General features: G+C 40.6%; 1 protein-coding gene and 1 pseudogene across 1 annotated transcript in view; both read left to right on the forward strand.

The window, feature by feature from the left end:
• LOC109463737 overlaps positions 1 to 17,863 on the forward strand; it is a 42,480-nt gene extending 24,617 nt beyond the window's left edge. Inside the window, 6 exon segments of the mRNA XM_019760586.1 lie at positions 100 to 192; positions 8,095 to 8,589; positions 9,126 to 9,262; positions 9,991 to 10,240; positions 11,592 to 13,352; positions 17,565 to 17,863. Coding sequence (XP_019616145.1) covers positions 100 to 192; positions 8,095 to 8,589; positions 9,126 to 9,262; positions 9,991 to 10,240; positions 11,592 to 13,352; positions 17,565 to 17,863 — 3,035 coding nt within the window.
• Positions 17,864 to 18,351: 488 nt separating this feature from the next.
• Positions 18,352 to 20,914, forward strand: LOC109463738 (annotated as a pseudogene).
• The last annotated feature ends 338 nt before the right edge of the window (positions 20,915 to 21,252 follow it).

The raw sequence follows: 21,252 nt of genomic DNA on the forward strand, positions 1-21,252 counted from the left end.
CTTACCACCTCACCAGCCAACTGTCTTTGATCGAACTTGTAACGGGTATTCAGCGATCTTTGTACAATATGATTATGAACAACTGTGTCTATACTGCAGATTCACAAGATTTTGAAGGCGCTGACGCGTCTTATGACAGCGACAGCGGTGTTTCGGAGGCAGTCGCTGATGCAAAGGCAGTCACAGACTTAGGTAAAGAACCACTCCATATACACATACTATTAGGTACCCATGCTTTGGGAGGCGCATCCACTGCATTTGATAGCGATGCCCTACCTAATTTTATTTCTAAGGAGGAAATTCTTTCTATTACCAGTAAACTCCATTTATTATTCATAATTTGCATCGTTTACTGTATTAGATGTTTATGAATACATCGTACTGTTATCATTTCAATGTCAATTCAACAGTCAATGTGATCTTTTGGAACAAACAAATCTAACTCCTCGTCATACAAACAATAGAGATAGCTTGCCTATCTCTATTTTGTAAATTTGTGTTAATAGTTTAATTCTCCTTGGTGCTATAGAACCACCAATGGAAGATAAGGTCGTAATGTGTAATGTTTAAATTAAGCTATCTCATGTCAAAAATCAGAGCGAATGTCTCCTGAGGCCGGATCCAGTGGTACAAGACATCGTAAAGAGATGAAAGGCGAAAGCAAAGGTAATGCTTGAAGATTGTGACGTGTCAAGAGAGTTGTAATTTGTTAACAGCAAAGTTATATTTTTATATTTTACTGGCACGGTTATATCGTTACCTAAGTATGAAAACTATGTCACCCATCTCTTGTACATGTACCTAGCTGGACTTGAAACTTGTAATCCTCGAATGCAGGGTCATCTTTCAAGTGTAACAAATATTGTCATTTTCCTAGGTCGAACTGTATCACGGAAGATGTCTGCTGGGCCAAGCCCAAAAAGACCACGAAGGGGACGATCACGAAGGGGAAAGCAAGGTGGGTATCGAAAATCGCTCTGAAATAGTGCAAACCCTAATTAATATCATCAGGACAAGGCTGTAACAAACATGTTTCCTGGTTAATAAATATATATTTTTGGGAACCACAATCTATATCAACCAACTTTCATTACAATAATCAAACTTTTTGAGTAAAAAGATAATCACATTTTCTGTTGCTTCATGGCTAGTTGTAATTTCAAACACAGCAAGTTGTACATATTTGACCGTGAATTTTTTTACAATTTTCTTTTTTTTTTCTAGTAGATGTTGAAGAAGCTTCTGTTGATGATCTGTACCTACGGATCTCTCAGAATCTCAAAAACAACGAAGTTAGGGATCTTCGCAACTACTTGGATAGTAAAGGGCTTTTGCCAGCAAGAGATCTTCAAGATATGGACCCACATCAGATGTGTATGAAGCTAGATCAAAAGGGGAAGTTGTGGGAGGGAGATCCTACACTCTTTGAGCGCCTCATGAGAAAGATTGGTAGAGATGACTTTGCAAACGAGGCGACTAGCATTGCTGCAAAGAAGACGGAAGGTAAACACATGTTTTGCTTCAATTGAATAGGTGAAAGAATGCCATAGTTTTATGTCTGACACGAGCAATGTCAAAAAGTACTTTTGGAAATTTTCTTACATGTATTTTTGATTGGTTAGATTAAGAAATCATTTTGTTAAAATTCAGTTGATTTAGAAAAAAATATTTTTGAATAGCAATTTTGTCCATGTAGTTTCATGTTAAGGGGTCTCTGGAAGATTACAAGGAATTTGCTTCCTTACTGATTTTTTTTCTAGAGAAGTGTGTAGCTCATGGTTGCTGATGTTGGTGCGCTCAGTAGTTCTTATCTCAGAAGATATTTGTTCCAAGAAATGAATATTTTTCTGATTTATATTGTCCGACTGCAATGGATGTGTTATCACTTTTTCGTCAAAGCACGTCGTAAAAGAAATTGTCAGATCTATACGTTATTGCATTTTTCAGGTCCTTTGAGAAATTAATTCTTTTTCGTTTTTCTATTTTAGCTTTATCAGACTCGCCGGAATCTTCAGATGACTAGTGCTCCGTGTCCTTGGGCTGCAACCCAAGTAAACAAAGGGCTAAAAGAGACGAATGAGATTCAACAAAGTTGAACCCTTTTGATTGACACCATTGATTTCTTTTGATGTAGGTCGTTTAAAGATGTGTGTCATGTATTGTACCTTCTAACACAAATTTGCCATGTTTTAAAAGAAAAACTAACAAAGTGTGTTTTTCACGAGTGCCTGATGTTATGACAAGACGTGATTTGTACTTTTTTTATTTTTGTATATCTACTGTTACGAAAGATTTTGACGAGTACTTCATTTAAGCTTTCTTCATTTTGTAAGAAAGACAATGGATATTTTTGTCAAAATTCTGAGACTGAATAACGAGATGATTCAATTTATTGGTATAAGTAAGAACCAACTTATAGCAACCCGTTTATAGTGAGCTTAAGACAATTATAATCTGTATATATAAACGACTATATTGGAATTTTAAGTTTAACGTGTGTCTAAAGTCGCTGAATAACAACTAGGCAATGATATTTCATTACTGTACCACCAACACTTGTGTGCTACAAATGTCAAATATTCCCTTTCAAATATTAAATTTGCCGTGTTATTCAAATGTCCATATAGTGAGTTGCTAATTTTTTACGAACATTATCAGTATACATGTACATCTTCCAGAAATTAAAGATTAAAGACCAACTTCAAAGGCATCCATGACAGGGGACTATATATTTCCAACAAACCACACCACACACACACCGTACCATTTACAGTTTGTTTTGTTTCCGCATCCTTCTCCACATGCCGACATTAATGGTCCGTCCCTGTCCTTGAACGCTTTGTACACACCTTACCGTTAGGGAGGTTTCAAGAACACTAGAGGGGCATGACGGAGTCCATCGGCATAAACAGCTTCAGCTTTTAGTTACAATCTGATGACGTGCTTTAACCCTCAACAGTACACCTTCCCGGACTGATTAATCTGTACACCTGGGGTCCGCGCGGACCCCAGAACAGTTTTATGCTAATTTTTAGAAATTATCAACATGCTACCAGCTCAATGGTTTTGCAAACTGATGTGGGAACCTCTGTGTCCACATTACATACAAAAATCATACATTTTTAACTTTTTCTATTTTTTGGTGAAGAAAAGAAGACAAGAAGAAATACCCGATTTTTAAACCCATTTCAGACTGAAGGGGCTTTTGAGGCCCAACTTTGATCTCAGATAGCGGCTAAACGGCTTGCGCTAGAAGTATCAAATTTGGAGACCTTTCCTAAAATGTCTCTGGAAAAAAGTTCATATTAGTTTAATACTAGTAAGTTGATGTTTTTTTGTGTTGCCATGGCAACGGGCTATTTTTTTGAAAATAAAAGTAATTTTGGTTTAAACATAAAAATTTTCTGAGTTTTATATTAAATTACACTTCTTTTCCAACATTAATAGCATCTTACATAATTAAGTATAAGTTAAATCATTTAATATGCATAGAATATGCTAATTTGATGACGTCATTGGTCAAAATCCAATATGGCGGACTATATTATTAGCTCTGACGTCATATGACGTCATAATTACACCAAAGTTATTAAAATTTAATTCTATTACTACACTATTCTCTGAAAACTTGGTAGACATACGATGAGTGCATAAAAACATATAAAAACGGAAATAAGGTAATGTATAAGAACGCCAGTGTATCCATTATGATCGAAAGCCGGCTGGGGTCCGCGCGGACCCCAAAAGAAAATGAGATATAATTGTTTTTATAAATGGTAGAAACGGAGTTTTCTGCACTGTATTGAGAGACAACTTTGTGGGTAACAATTACTTAAAATTTCAGAAAAAAATCTTTAGAAACAAAAAAAAATATTACAGAATATATAGTGCTGGGGTCCGCGCGGACCCCAGGTGTACTGTTTAGGGTTAAAGGCTGAAAACTTCAATCCTGATCATTTGATGTACCACGGGAAGTACACCTGTTACCCTGTTTTCTAACTATATATGTCTGTCGTGTTACAATGTAGACTCGCCATGCTCTTTCCGATTGGCTGTCAACACATGCTTTTCTACTATACTGAAATAGTAGAAAGTTAAACCTTAATGTACCAGAATACAATGACAAGGTCTGTCTTAAACGCCTGCATGTGGTTCAACAACGATTCCGCCTGCCTAATGAATAATGAATGAATGAATGACGACCTTTATTGCACATTTTTGCCACACTGGGCGAAGTACAGGTCACAACAAGACATGATGAAAGATATATACAAAACAAAACTAGCTATCATTACAAAAATTCAACTTCTCTCTTTTCAGTAATAGTAGAGATAAAGGAACAGATATGTTTTTCGATGGAAGGTTTGTCAAGTCACATTAGGAATATGAATTTTTCTACAGTGCTCAAGTGTATGAAGTAAGGAAATAGGTTTTGCACAAGCCTTTACAGATGATTTCTCTCTTTACTACATAATCTACACTCTATAACAAAGTGACATTCGTCCTCTATTCTATTCAAATTACAACATGTACACAACCTTTGTTCCAGAGGGGTATATATATAATGTATAGATAAGCCATTGTGACAGGTTGACCCCGATCGAGGTCAGCACCAGGTGTGTCTTCACGGCAGGCTGCTTTGGAACAATGGTTAAAGTGTTGGTGACGTTTACCGGTGACGTAGACAGGAAGAGCCAAATACGCCAGGTGGGTGTATTTTGTGCAACAGCTAAAAATGTCACGTTGTTTGTTATACTTTGTTACAACCTACAACCCCTTTACTTTAGTAAGCTTGTCCTTCTGCCACATCCTCGTCAAACGTTTCGTCTCGAATTGACCCACAAAGAAACATAGTTTGGGATGATTCTGAAGAAATATGACACTATGAAGACAAGGTAAGTTAGAGTTAAAGTCTTCAAGTCTTTTAGTCCATCTTAGTGACAGTGTATCTATGTGTAATTAAACATAAAAAGCAAAAAAAAATGTAATTATGTTAAAACCAAATTTCCAAAATTTTCCAAATCTGCCGGAAACCCGTTGCCATGGCAACGCAAAAATCTATTAACTTATCCCATTATTATGAAATTGTTACCAGAAGTATTTTAGGAAAAGTCACGAAATTTGATGGTTCTAGCGCATTGCATTCAGGTGCTATATATCCGATATGAAAGTTGGCGCGGACCTCAAAAGCCCCCCCCCGTCTAAATACGGTTATACGGAGACACTCCACAGCTGCCCCACCAGGCTCAAACTGAAAACATACCTGTCTTGACGAAAGCAATGATATTAACTTTTAAATAGCTTACACTTCTCACAAGTATAGAATTCCTTAAATTTGCCATTGAGGAATCCTAGAATTTTCACATTCATTATGCAAATTAGGTAATTATTTCCATAATTGGTATCTGCAGTTTGATGTCTCACCTGCCAGATTACATACATTACATGTATAAAAGTTTTATTATGTAAATACTGTAATTACAGAATTTCTTCCTCGCTTATGCAAATCAAGTCACACACACACACACAAACACACACACAGACACACACACACACAGACACACAGACACACACACACACACACACACACACACAGACAGGCCAAAATAATGCCCCGATTTTTCATGGAGGTAGTGATGTACAGAAACTGCCAGCCTTTACTTCAACTTAACACCTAAACCATGAACTTATGTTGCAGCGCGGGATACGATTAAGTGACATAGAAGAAACTTCAGTTCAAACTTTCGCCTGTTTAACGTAGAACACCTATACCTCGAATATATTACTGGTTGCGATAAAATTTTCTTTGTATAATGTAAACAAGCTAAAGGTACCGGTCGGGTAATCTAGTGCTCCGAAGCTACACGTGTCATTTTTACCTGTAAGTCGAGACACATTATAATGGTTTTAACACAAATTAGAATAGTAGATACTACAACCCAGACAGCCATACAGGTTTACAAATTAAACTCTAACGAGTACTGTTTTTAACCAGACGTGTTTTGCACCAGGTAGTTGAACAAACAACACGCCATTGTGTCAGGTTGACCCCGGGGTCACCACCAGGTGTGTCGTTACTGACTCGGAACAAAGGTGGGGCCGCTAACTGCGCAACAGGTTTTTGCGCACACAGGGAGGAACCAAGTTCACCATACGGGGGAGGACTAGTTTAAGATACAGGGTTTACACTGTGTTAAAGACCAAATCATTTCCTTCCGTATTGCAAAAAGAGTACTGATGTGACTAGATATAAGTGATTTATAATTGTTTACATGAATATACGGATTCTTCTACAGCGTGTTACCAACCTTCGGCCCCCTTCGCGGCAATGAACTTGTCGCCTTCCCACTTCCTCGTCAAGAGGTTCACAATGAATCCAACTCCTGTAGGACAAAGTATGGACAATATAATCAGCGTATAAACCAAAGGCTATGAAGACCAGGTAAGATAGTCTAAAAGAATTCTTCACTAACTTTTTCATTTGTATGCCGAGAGCGTAACGACAGATAATGTCACATACTACTAGTATACAGTAGTGTGACTATGTATTGTATAACGAGGTGACGAAAAACGTAACAACAGCATTTCTATTGGCTGCTCGTGAGCTTTGACACTCTTTAAAAAAAGACAGACTCTGAAAGACCTAGATATACAGATAGAAATAAAGAAATATACAGAGATATGTTTAAATAGATATAAAGTAATATATATGTCACACACATGTACAAAAACATAAAACTCTCTCACTCTTTCTCTCGCTCATTCTCCCTCCCCCTCCCCTCTCTATCTCTATATCGCTCCCTCTCTCTACATCTCTTTCGCGCTCTCTCTCTTCTTTCTTTCTCCCTCTCTCTTCCCCCTTTTCCCTCTACGTTAATTTCATTAGCATATACTACATCGTGATATCATGATGTGACTGAACACATGTCATTGGACAGAACATCCCTAATCTCCAAGCAGATCTTTTGGTGGCAAGACAGTATCCATTGGCCAGAGGAGTGTCCATTAGCCACCGAAGATCTGCCTGCAGTCGAAACGTCAAAGGCTATTAACACCTAGTTGTTGCCTGATCAAAATATTCTTGCCAAGTAGTTTATTGCCCTGACCACCAGGCAAGGCTCTTGCCCTCCTAGTGGGCCAGCTGGTTGAGCATTACAGGAAGTCTTTCTATGGGTCCCCTCACCAACTGTTATTTTGGACAGCTTAACTAAAGGAAAAGAATGTTCAACATATGTTTTGTGATATCTGCAGTTTTGAACCACAAGGACCCCAGTTATTGACATTTCTATGTTTCAGCCAGCATACTATGTACCAGCATACAGTATTATCTGGACAGGGTTAGGCGAGAACTCCCACTGAGATGTGCGCGGGTGACTGCATTTGTCCCAGATTCAAGCCATAAACTGCTTGTAAAAATCTTGCACAACAAATTTTTGATAGCTGTTAATAGGGGCACAAGGAGGGGCAGCAACACCATTTTTGAAAAGAAGTGCTCCTCCCTGTTCGAGTACCGGCAGATCTTCGGTGGCTAGTGGACACTCCTCTGGCCAATGGATACTGTCTTGCCACCAAAAGATCTGCTTGGAGATTAAACATCCCATCTTTATCGTTCCTGTTTAACTAGTTCCCGCATAGGAACACCGCAGTCTGGGATGCCTTCTGTCCGCCTCATCCTACCGGAAGTCTGACTTTCCTGCTCTGATGTCACAACTATAAATCACTATGGAAACAGGTGAGCTACATTGGTTACTTTTGCTTCAAAGTTATAACTCGAGGCATATAATGGATTGCGGCTGGGCCTGCGCTGGAAGTCCTACTTTCTGGTATTGGAGTTGGCAACCGCCGATCTTCAAAATGTTATTATAATAATATATGGTACCACACCATGGGTCAGTCTGTAACCTTAGGGTTTTTACAGCATCTGTTGTAGTGTATTGTGTAGAATATCTTCATTACACAACGAAACGACACAAACAAGAATACAACGTACTGTTCACATCTGTATCTTGTGACCCTTTCCAATACATTTACAAGTAAATGTGACATGTTCGTACGGTTGATAAACATATTTATTTTGAACTTGTTGTTTCCTAGTTCCGCATGTTGTCATCCTGCACGCAACAGAGGATGAGGAGTTCGTCAGGAGGCTGGTGGGGGGGCTGATGGGTCTGCCCCCGGGTTACAATGTAATCCAGACAGACATATTGTGTCTGCAGGTCACAGGTGCTCCTGGTTCTGTCAGCCGCGCACAGCTCACGTCCACACTGACCCTCGGCAGCGTGAAACTTGTCGTGCTCGTAATCAGCAGACACCTGCTTGCTGACCAGTCCTCCTCGCTCACGGTCGGACTGGAAACTGCCGTCAGGAACAACAAGCCTCGATACGTCATTTGGCTGGACCAGAACCAGGATGACTTCCGTGAGTTCGGTACGTTAGTCAGGCGACAGTACCCAACCCTGGAGTCAGCCGGCAGTACCCAACCCAGGCGGGTCCAGCGGGACAGGGTGGAGGAGAAGATGCCCGGCAGTCGTGTCAGTTGGATGAGAGGCATCGCCTTTGATGTGCGTGACGCGCTCTGCAGACAAACAGGTGAGGGTGGACATACATGTACCATGGATGATACATAACGCGAACGAGGATGGTTCTTTTTTTGGTGCCATAACGTCCAGGTTAAGGCTGTTCAAATGTGTACATACAAAGTAAGAAACACTTTTACCTGGTATAAAACTAAAACTAAGACCCAAGTACTTCAGGGTAATTATAAATACCTACTTTCTGCATTAAGGTATTCAGTGACCTTCACATACAACTGTGCAATCAAACATGTGCAAATGATAGGAACACAATCTTGACAAACATTTCATATGGTATACGTAGAAACACTGCACTTTCAAAACGTGGTTTCTTCCATACTTGAATATGTTTACGGAATGTATGAATAAGTGCAAACTGCGAAGTGACCCTCTGGCATAAAAATTATGAATTAATGCTATCGTGTACGTATCGATTGCAGTATTTTGAAATATATACATGTAGATACTCAGATCTTAAGTGTGCTGTGTCACAAAACGAGTCGACGTCAGGCTAAGGATTGTTGTGTGCCGTTTGTCTGTTCATCTCCACAGGTGAACTGAGGTTCCCGTGCGCGCACGCCTTGCTCGACACTCTTAATTTCCTGTATGGCAACATGAACCTCCCAGCTGTTCTCACACGGCTGGAACAGGAGAACCAGCTCAGTCCGGCTGACGTCCGGACTATCCAGGTATGTACTAAGTTACTTGGTGGCATCGGCACTTGTCATAGTCAACATGACCGTGCCACATGTGCTGGACATTGATATTATATTTCATATTAGGTTTTGAATAAACCTTCCTGTAATCTACATTTAACATAATATAGATGCATGTATATATATAGTAGCAAGGACTTCTAGCGTACTAAAACTCCGAATACCCTTTTTATAGATTTTCACCACTCAACGTTATAAAGCCTTTAGTAGGTTCCTACTTGATGTACCAAACGGTGCAGAAAATTTACTGCATTTCCCATAAGTCTTCAATATCAGGTCAGAGGTTAGATAGCTAGAGATTAGTTTAAAATTTGGTGTTGTCTGTGGAAGTTAAGGCAGGGGCAGTCAAGATATCCAACAAAAACGTGGTTTGAAGAGTTATGTTGAGTACGTACAACGTACTCTACTGGGAGTTACGAATCTTTGACTCTCTATATATATAGTCTATCATACCTATTTGTATTTCCTGCTCCTTTTACATATTCGTCACTCGAGCCAAGGGGTAATTAATAGTACTTTACATGTATATTTTCTGTACCGTTCATCTGTGCTGGAGGTTAACATTAGAAATGGCTGACTAACGGTAGCCTTTTTCATACCTGCCAGGCTATTTGGTCCCCTCCCCGATCTAGCTCTATTCTAGTACAACTTCGGTTGTTAATGTAAGGCCAACCAACCCCTGCCAATGTTCCCTCCCCCAGGCGGAGCCGACACCAGTAAGCAGAACCGGCCGGTTGTTATACATGCCGCTGGACAGGAGTCGGCAGGAGCTGTACGACTGGTTAGTGCGGGTCCTGCGGGAGGAAGGACAGGACTTCCTGGCGGAGGAGATGGAGGACCGGGAGCGGTTCTGGGAGCGGCTCTACGGTATCGGGAAACAGCAGAAGGCACAACCTGGTCACCATGCTGCACAGTCGGAACATGGGGAACATTCATCAGACAAAAGTCAAGGTAGGCATGATATATAACGTCTTATTTAGATTGCCATAACGCCCCTATCTATTATATATATAGTTACAATGTTTATCATGCTTTTCATCATTTGAAACTCAATTCCTTAATGGAAATATTGTTGATTTTTCACTGATACAGATACTGTTTATTCACATTGATTGGCAGCCATATGCATTGTTGGCTGAATTGCACAAGTGATTACATATTAAAAAACTTGAAAGAGATACACATTAAAAAGTACGACATTGACGATTAAAATTAAGTAGATTTAAAAGATTTAAGGAGATTTGTAGGTCGGTCCATTAAAACAGAGGCGGACTACTATTTACAAATCGTGGTTACTGAGGTTATTGCCTGAAACAGAAAAGATTTTCTCAATCTTTCAGTTCTGAACTTCGGTATGAAGATGTGGTTTCCATTTCTCAGGGACCGCAACAATTCAACAGTTGTTCAACAGTTGTTATAACCATTATTCAATAAAATGTTTGTCAATTAAGAAAATAAATTTTGATATACTGTTTTGTTTTACTTATTAATTCGTAACCCAATTATATCAATTAGTTCTCCACAGGTAATCCCCTAAACAAAATTTGAATATATAGTCCATAACACAGAACAGCTAGCTACGAGCAGTAATATACAGCCAACGTGCTGATTTATACTGAAAGTTTCTCGCATTATCAGTTTCCATTTATATCAGTTTGTTACATAAGGCCACACCGACTTAATTTTATGGATGACATCCGCGCCGCGCGCACATTGATTTTCGCCTGTTTTAAAAAAAAAAAGATCTCGTCATCCGAGGCTCTGGCCTGGCTCTCGGCCTGGGTAGTCCATGATAGTTAGCGACAATACGTAGCCGGGCACCCAGGGTACCGAAGCTCCACGACTCAAGAACTCAATACATACGTACAGTGCTGATTCATAAATTCCGCAAAAAGCCATTATTTGCCGGCTTATAGTATACGTCGCTATGTACTGCCGCAAATTCACAATACCAGCTTTGTATTCCTGTGGTTTAGTAGCATTTTTATTTTAGCCGGATTTTTATTTTATTCGCCCACGCGCACTAGTTTGGGGGTCTTCAGAGGATGTCATCCATAAAATTAAGTCGGTGTGGCCTAATGAGAAAATGAGAACTTTTCACAAGAAGAAGTGGTCTCAATTGGTGTCCTTGTATTGCTCCTAACACAGTAGAACTAGCAACAAAATGAAACCTTAACAGCAGGGTTTATTTTGAAGTGTTTACTGTGTTCTGTAGATTACAGCAGAAAAGACATGGTTACGTTTGTGCTATCTGGTAATTACAAGAATGTTTATGAAATATTAATGCATGTCTCCTGTATAGCATTCATACAAACGGAGCTGCACCGCTCCGAGGCGAATATGAGCGATACTAAAACACCTTTGGAAGTCAAGTGTGTGTTTCTGGGACAGACGGAGGCAGGGAAGACCAGTCTGATCAACTGTATGATGAAGGGTCAAGGTCACGTGGAGACTGAAACTGACAGAACCATCGGTGTTGACCTCATCAGTTTCCACGACACCGAGAATAACGTCAACTACGCGATGTACGACTTCGGAGGTCACCAGATCTACCACTACACGCACCGGTTCTTCCTGACACGTCAGGCCCTGCACATCCTCAACGTAGACCTGCCAGCATACAAGTCAGAAGAGTTCCAGGAACGAGTGGGAACGTGGCTAACATCCGTGACTTCCCACGTCTTCAGCCCGGCTATCCTTGTTGTAGGAACCAAAGTTGACATGTTTCCGCCAGACAAGGCCGAGGAGATGATAGAAGCAGCTTGTTCCTCCATCCAGAGAGACATCCAGGGCGCTGAGAGTAAAATACAAACCAAGCTGAAAGAAGAGATTCAACTCTGTCAGAAGGTATTGTATTCAGTGGACCGCGGATCAGACATGCCCGAGCCATTCTACGGTCTCACTAAGGACGACATCTTGGCCAAGAAAGAGTCACTAGAGAAGTTACTAGACGGACGACCCAAAGGTCTGTTGAACGTACAGGTTATCCCGGTCAGCAGCAAGACGTTCCAGGGTATCGGAGCTCTGTGCGACAAGATGGCAGAAATGGTGAAGGACGAACGATTGTTCCCTGCTGCCCGCCAAGAGCTGCCGACTTCTTGGACGAAACTGTCAGAAAACATCAAGACTACGAAACGGACATGCCTTAAAGTCAAGGATTGTCTGAGCATCGGGGCAGCTGCAGGGATGAAGGAGTCAGACGTCCTGAACGCGCTCAGCTATCTGCACGTGACCGGACAGATCCTGTTCTACAACCACATCAGGGGCATGGAAGATCTGGTTTTCCCGAACCCAACCATCATCCTCACATTCTTCAAGCAGATATTCAGGCATGACCTACCGGGATATCTGGACAGCATAGCTGAGTCTCTGTCTGAGCATACCAGAGCGCAGTTTGCTGAAGACAGGGCGTCCTTCTCGAGGACGGGCAGGGCCAGCGACAGTTTCATGAAGAACCTGCTTGGAGACAACATTGTCACCTTCAACAGTCTCCTTCCCCTGATGAAGCACTTTGGTCTGTGTTACTCAGGGTCGGTGATCTTTCCAACAGAGCTTCCTGCCGCCCAGCCTGACGAGGTGGCGCAATGCTGGCCAGAGGTTGTGCCATCGGGCGGAGAGGAGATCTCTGTTACTTTAGAGTACAGCCAAGAGCCTCCTCTGGGTCTACCGGAAACCATGGTCTCCCGTCTCCTGTCCATGGAGCAGACCAGACGCCGTCTCCTCACCAAGGACACAGTTGTCGTTCATGTTGGAGAGAACTCAGAAGACATCATGCTCCGCCATTCCGCTACGAGGGAAGAAATCCGGATCCGGGGAGAGCCGCCGGAGAAGGTGTGTCGCCTGGCTCAGACGGTAGTGAAGAAGCTAGAGGTCTGTTGGGACGAATTTCCTGCCGTGTACTCCAGTAACAGTGTTAGAATCGGGGAAGCTGCAAAGTCACTCACTATAGAGGCTGTGATTCGTCACGTGCCGGATGACTTGTTAAGACTGTCCAGGGGGGTCTGGGAAGGGCCACTTCCTGTCACCAGAATACTGACAGACGTCATTGGCAAGTATTTCATTGGTAAGTATTTCATACATATACATATAGTTTGGTAATTACGAGTCAGTAATGTAGATCCTAGATAAAGCTAGATACCTAAAGACGAATACATAACTTAATCGACTTAATGATTTTTATTTTTTAGTCTTAAAACCATTTTTTCCATATGCCTATGTTCCAACGCCTTATTATATTGAATGAAGACCTTTATTGTACACACATACCCACTGGGTTAAGTACAGGTCACAAAAAGGATGGAATATAGATAACGTTACATACAATGATACATACATCGTCAAGTAGCACTAGCTATAATCAAGTAAATTCGGTTTCTTCTCGTTTCTTAGTAATGGCAAAAATGTAAGAACAGATATGTTTCAATACAGAGGGTTTGTCTAAGCTCATTAGGAATATAAATTTATCTGTACAGCTTAGATGTATAAAGAAGGGGAACATAGATTGTATCAGATTATAAAGATCTACTCTCTCTTTGTGGTATAGTTCACAATCCGTTACAAAATGTTTCTCATCTTCGATTCTTCCTAGATCACAGTACCGACATATTCGTTGTTCTAGGGGAGTGCGGTTATGTCTACCGGTTTCGATGTGTAATTTGTGGCAACTAATTCGGAGTTTTGTGACGGCAGTTCTGTGCCGTAGATTATCAATATTCAGGTACTGTTCTTCAGCATAGGTGGATTTGAACAGTCTGTAGGACCTCAGCTTGTTTTTGGCGGTTCCGCCTTTGTTATCATTGTGAATTTCTTTTGAAAAAGTTTGAAGGTAGATGTCTTTTAAACGCTGATTAATGGAATTAGTAATTAGAGAAGTATTTGTGTTGGGTGACAGGGGACAATGCCATATATAGCCAAAACCGCACTCCTCCAGGGACCTCCGAACTCCTGATGCCCAACATTTGGCACCAGCTTTGTCTAGCTCTATTTGACAACAAAGAGCATCTGATAGAAAACTGTCTGCTGGTACTTTCTGGCGAATTCTGATAAAGTGTTTGATAGCGTTTAGGGAGGCTTCCACCTGAATGGGAAACCTCCCTAGTTCCGCTCTTGCAGCGAGGCCACTCGCTGATCTGGGTACATGTAGAGTTTGTTTGCAGAACTTTAGGTGGATTGATTCAATAGGACATGATTTAGAACTTTTGATAGACCCCCAGATTTCCGACCCATAAAGAATTATGGACTTAACGCAGGTATCAAAAAGTTTGTTTCTGACAGATAATGGGGCGTCCGCTTTGTCTAGTGACTGATTTATCCCAAATAGAGCTTTTAGGCCTCTGCTGTACAGGTGTTTGTTATTCGCTTTGAAAGTACCCGCAGCATTGACAACAATACCTAAATAACAATATGATGTAACTATTTCAACAGAATTTCTCTTATACACAAAAAATAGATCCTTTGGTATACGACCCCCCTTGGTAAAAACAATAATCTTTGTTTTCTTGAGGTTAACATTTAACTTCCAGGTATTACAATATTCTTCTAATATATTTAAGGATGATTGTAGTCCTTGCTTGGATTCGGAAAAAGGACTAAATCATCTGCATACAACAAACAAGGTATTCGCTTACTAAACATGGTTGGTGGATTACAGCTATCGTTATCGAATACAGATGGAAGATCACTTAAAAATAAATTGAATAAAGTCGGGCTTAAATTGCAGCCCTGTTTGACACCGCAGTTTGTAGCAAAAGGTTCAGTCAGACCGTTACTGCTTTTAACTCGATTAGTGGTTTTTGAGTACATGTCTTTGATTGTTTTCAGGAATTTTCCCTTTATACCTAATTTGTTTAATTTAACTAGCAGTCCATTTCGCCAGATAGAGTCGAACGCCTTACTAAAATCTACGAAGCAGGCAAAGAGACGAGAATTTTTACTAATATATTTGCTAACTAGGGTGCTTAATACGAATAGATTATCTGTAGTTCTAAAATTTTTCCTAAAACCTGCCTGGTGAGGTTTGAAGAGATTATTATTTTCAGCATAGCTAACTAAGCGACAGTTTAATATTGACGAAAATAATTTTCCTAGGCAGCTAATTATAGATATACCCCGGTAGTTGTCTGGAAGAGAAGGATCACCAGACTTGTGGATTGGAACAATGTGGCTGATGGACCATTCCTCAGGAAAGTACCCGTTTTGCAGACATGTATTAAATAATTGAAGGAGTGGAGTTTGAAGCACTAATTTGCCTGACTTTAACATTTCATTCAGAATCATGTCGTCACCACTTGATTTATTGTTCTTGAGTTTAGAGATTGCAGTATTCAGTTCTTCTGGAGTTATTGGTGAGTCTAAAACAGAAGGATTTTCAGGGACTGACGATAAATTAAGATTGTTACAATCTGTGATGTGGTCGTTTGTAGTGTTACTGGAAAGTTTGTCTAAGTTGTTGAAGTGTTTAAGCCAGTCTTCTTCTGAGATTTGATTGACTTCTTGAGCTTTTGATGGTTTTAATTTGTTTACCAAATTCCAAAATGCAGCCGGATTTCTGTCTTTAAGTGAAGACAATTGGGACATTATGTGTTTGTGGAAGTCCCTTTTCTTCTTTTTTACTAGTTTTCTATACTCCTTCTTTCTTTTAAAATATCTTCCTCTTATGTCTGAGTTTGACGGTTGCTTTACAAGTAAGTATGCCAAGTTCTTTACTTCTCGTTTTAGTTCGACGCAACTCTTGTCAAACCATTGTTTCTTTTGTTTTAGTGGAGGGCGTTTCTTGTTATTTGTTCTCCTAATTGACAAGGACTTGGAACCGGCGTCTCTCAAAATTGAACTGAACTCCGAGACAAATGTCTCTATTTCTACCGTCGAAGTAGTGTTTTTGGATGAAAGGGAGTTCAGTCTTTTAGAAAAAAGAGATTGGGAGAGTGTACGGACGAACTTTTGGGAAGATTTTTCATTCCAGTGAAAACGTTTTGGGAGGGGTTTTGTTTTTGACCTTGCATCGTGTTTATGTTTGTTTGGTTGATGTACTGAGTTAGAGTGAAGGAAAACTGATAACACACAGTGGTCAGAAAAGGGAGTTAAGGGATGGACCTGAAACAATAAAACATTTTGGAGGAAAGATTGGCTGCAAATAATATAATCGACGGTGCTGCTACCGTTAGGTTGGTGACAAGTAAATTTACCTTGCAAGTCACCAGGGACCCTGCCGTTCAGTATTCTGAGGTCGGCCTGAATACACAGATCGGTTAGCAGACGGCCGAACTTGTTGGGGGGCGCTTTGTCAACAAATTGTCTGTTGCTAACATAGTTTGAGGGAATGTCGGTAAAGCCGTCCTTGTTAATTTCATCATCTACATAATCACGAAGATTACCAGTGCGCGAATTCAGATCTCCCCCTAGAAGTATGAATCCCTCTGAACTGTATTTACAAATTTCCTCTTCTAGAATTTCTAATACATGATTCTCAGCATTTTTATGGGTAGTAGAAGCGCTGGGACTTAGATAAACTGAACAAATAAATAAATCTTTTGGAAGTCCTAACAGGGTACGATCTACTTGCACCCAGAGGATGTCTGTCGATTTGGAAGGTACTTTCTTGATGTGATTTTTGAATTCGTTTTTATAGAAAAATATTATTCCCCCCGAAGAGCGTTTTGCTCGCTTACTTTTTGTTCTGTGCAGATGGAAGTAGCTATAATTAGCGATGTTGATCTTTGTGTTTTCATTGCTCCATGTTTCAATTAACGAAAAGAAGTCGAATTTACATATTTCATCTAAAAACTCTACATCTTCTAATTTCGAGCCTAAACCGTGTACGTTCCAAACGGCGAAGCTCTTACTTCTACCCTTCAATGTTTTCATCAAAGATGATTCCTCAAGTTGTGTCTTTACCTTAGATCCTAAACATATCTTACCCATGAAAAAAAAAACAAAAAAAAAAAAACATTCAAAACATCATAACTAAAATGTTGGCTTAATGTAGGAGCTTTTTGAGAAAAAGGCTCCTTGGTTTGACCATGTAAATAGAAACAAATCTTTACTAAATTCCTAGATTGGCATTCTAACCTATGCATGTTTTAGAAGTGCTAAGGAATAGTTTGACGTAGTAATGATATGTCATAATATTCCTTATTTTATGGACAGAATATGATGTTAGAGTGTTCCTACCACAAGTTACTAGTAACTAGTAACCATTGGTGAAAACATCATGGCAGGATGCCAGGGCCAAGGAGAGTTCATTCGCGTATGTATTATATTAACACCATATGTGTAGAGAACCGGCTGTACCAGGTCAGCAGGGCTGTTGGTGAGGAGTGGCAGCTGTGGGGTCGGCTGGGACAGGAGCTGGGACTGAACAGGTCCGCGTTGGACAACATTAACGGATCCAGTGACACCCAGAGGACGTTCCAGATGCTGAAGGCCTGGCGTACCAAGACCCCCCACGGACCGCTCCACTACCTGCCGCAGCTGGAGGAAACACTGCAGAACATCGGCGAACCGGACCTGGCTAAAGACGTACAGGGGGTTTACAAGGTGAATAAAAAACCCATGTTTTATTTAAACTCTACTTGACGAATACTCTGTCATGGAAGATTACAGTTGAGGAGAATTTCTGATTACTAGACTACATCTTGCATTGCATATTGATGACTGTGATAAATATAGAGGCTGTGAAGCGATATTATAAAATTACATTATAAAACATTCACTTATTTTCGTAATTAAGGCATGTTAATGTCAGAGAAAAGTTTAAACAATGATGACGTCACGGTCAGGAGAGAAAAATGTCACAGTCATTTTCATTGCTGGCTCTCGAGATAGAGTATAATCTTGAAAAGAATAGAATTTGTCCAACCTTTGTTTAATACATTGGCTACCCACATACATGTTCATGTTCGATATGCTTTATCCCATACCAATATCCCATACCAATATCCCATGTATCCAGAAATACCGTGATGCCTTGCCGTTACAAGAGGTCAGTCCTGAGATGACCGGGGGACACAGATTGGTAAGAAGGCATTCTAACATGAAATCCGTATGATTTTGCAAGTCAAGCAATGACAAAGACGGTAGCAGTGATAAGTAATAGAATGCAATACTACGCTATACACTAATTTCAAACTAAGGAACTTATTGCAGCGATAGACGAAATCCACGTGGTTGTTTTTAACGCAGACACATGTGGTCATGGGCTTCTTCGTGGATTTTGTTCAATCTTCAAATCACTGTCGAGAAAATCCTAGACAGTCCCACCTGTAAGATTGAACACCTGACTACGATACCTGTGTTTATCTCCTCAGGTCCCTCCGCCTGCCAGGTGAAGGGAAGTACCAGTGCAGACGGACCGGCCTGGGCGTGGTGACGCCCTACCCGCTGCACGTGACCTACAGGAGTGCGAACTGGTCCGACAACTGGCAGGAGGATCAGGGATGGATGGCGGTGGGTCCGCTCTTCTCCATCCAGTGTGAGGACGTGGAGGGGTCGGTGGACATTCAACTGCCGCACGTGCTACATTTGGATCAAAACACAGGTATACCTACAACAGTATTCACTTTTTCGACACTTATTCCTAAAATTATAAAACTTTCTGCTTAAAAGCATCCAATGCGACTTCAGGACAGCAAAGCTGGAAATATTCTAAATAAGAAAATCTTCTTGATATTGACACATATTAATTAATTTACATTAGCACATTTAAATCAGCATTTCATACTTGGCATTTGAAACTGTAGAAACAAGCCCGAAGATGAGTCCTTTATATTATTTTCTGGATGGCATCCTAAAATTAGCCCAGGGCCCTTCCAGTAGCCAACCATTTTCCGTCAGAATTTTGGTAAATTTTTGCTCCATGAGGATGTACATTGGGTTCGTGTAGTTTCAACTCAGTATGTCGATAAATGACTAGAATATTGGCATTGAAAAATCTGGTTTCGAAGCCATAAAAACTGCACTGGATGCCTTTAAAAGAATGTTTCTATTCATTTCCGTTTAGGTGATGACAAACAATAGGACATGCCAGTTCTCAAGAAGGTGTAAACTGCACAAAACGTAAAATTATCATGTACATTTTTTATTCAGCATTGGATCCAGTAGACATCGCGATCGTACACGTTGTGGGAGAGACAGAAGAACTCCTGACGGTGTCTGACATCAGCCCGACCCACCTCACCACAAGGTTCCGGAAGGGAAGCAAGTTTGGTCCTGTGGTGAGAAAAGTCCTGGGGATGGACCTGAGCAGGAACGGCCTGTGTGTGGTGTTCGCGCCGCCAAACTTCCCCTCCGTCTTCCAGCTTCACGTCTACATCATCTCCAATGTTGTGCTGATGGTAGAGGTAAGGTGCCTTTTGGTTCTCGTAAGATTTTATTGAAGAGGAAGTAAAGTTCATCACCATTATTGCCTCCCAAAATATCCTTTTTTTTCTTAAAAATGTATCAATAACGTATGGTGAAATTCATACGTAGGGTGATATTATTATGAGGCAACAACATTGTCATGAACAGCTCATGAGCATGGTACACAAATATATGACAAAAATATCTTTGCTATATATATGCTTTTACCTCTCGACCTAGTCTGTAGATCAATAGAAAAGAAGCGGATATGCATATATGTCGAAGTAACCAAGACATAAAACATGTCAGCAGCCTGAACCCTATAGCCAACCAAACTGCTCATAACTTATATGTATTGGAAATGACAGCAAAAAACAATTATTATATTATTGTTCTTTGTTGATTTCATGGGTAAAGCATCTCCAGAACTTGGAGGGTAAGGTCGGCTACTCCAGCTGGGACCCTGAACAGTGTGTACTGAAGCTGGGGGAGGAGTATCGCCTGGAGGTGACGGCCAAAAACGGAGCAGACATCGACGTGGAGACACGGCCGGAGGAGGTATAGAGCAGGTTTCTCTTTACATCTTTGCTTTGCGATAATACTGCTTTATGTTTTATTGGAAATCCATTATTTTAGACCTCCAAACATCATGAACTCATAAAAGCAGTGTACATATAGGTATATATATATATATATATATATATATCATGACAAAACAGACACATACATAACACTAAATCTAAACTCGCATAACTACAAAGCTGCTTCTAAACTTACCTTGGAATCGGTCATGCCTCTCCTCCAGACGTAGTGTTTGTACAACTTGAAAAGATTCGTTGCCTCTTCAAGTTCCACCACGCTTTGCAATCAGATACAATCAATTTAATATAGAAGAATAATAGACAAATCGAAAAAAGTTTAGTCTATAGTGGAGAACAATGTAAAAGAAAAAACAAAAGCACAGACTTACGTAACGTGCACACAGCAATGTGGTACTAAATCTGTGAACATCTATCACTATGGCAGGGTCTGGAGTTTGACGACACGTTTGAGACTGGACAGTACTACAAGAAGTTCCGTGTGGAGGTGGACGCCAGGAAGTACAGCAGAGCGCAGAGATCCAAACTTCGGTTCGACCTGCACCTCAAGAACGCTGACCAGACGGTCTGCAGATTCATCCCAACCAAAGGTCACAGAAAACCATCCGTAACATTTTCTGGTGCTCATTCAGTACATTAAGCAACAAAATTATTTTTGACACTAGAGAAGTAACATTTGCAAAGCAAATGCATAATGTGGTCTGCTCTATTAATTCTTACTCAATCACATTCACATGTACTACTAGTATTTGGTGACAGGAGCAGAGCAGACCATGAAATTGCAACAGTATGTAACCCAACACCAGACGTCAACAAATCATATCATTGGTCAGGTCAGAGGTCACTGTAGAAGAAGAAGAGGAAGAAACTGAGGAAAAACAAAATGTTTTCCTTCGGTAAACATAATTACTAACCCTTACAAGGCTTCAGGGACCGGCTGGAAAGAGCCAGTCTCTTGCCGAAGACTGGTGGTGCGGTGGGTAGAGGCTAGTATGAGATTACATCAAACACAGTAAAAGTGCTCCA

The sequence above is a fragment of the Branchiostoma belcheri genome, unplaced genomic scaffold (genome assembly GCF_001625305.1).
Source record: "Branchiostoma belcheri isolate BF01 breed outbred unplaced genomic scaffold, Haploidv18h27 scaffold13, whole genome shotgun sequence".
NCBI classification, from domain to species: Eukaryota; Metazoa; Chordata; class Leptocardii; order Amphioxiformes; family Branchiostomatidae; genus Branchiostoma; species Branchiostoma belcheri.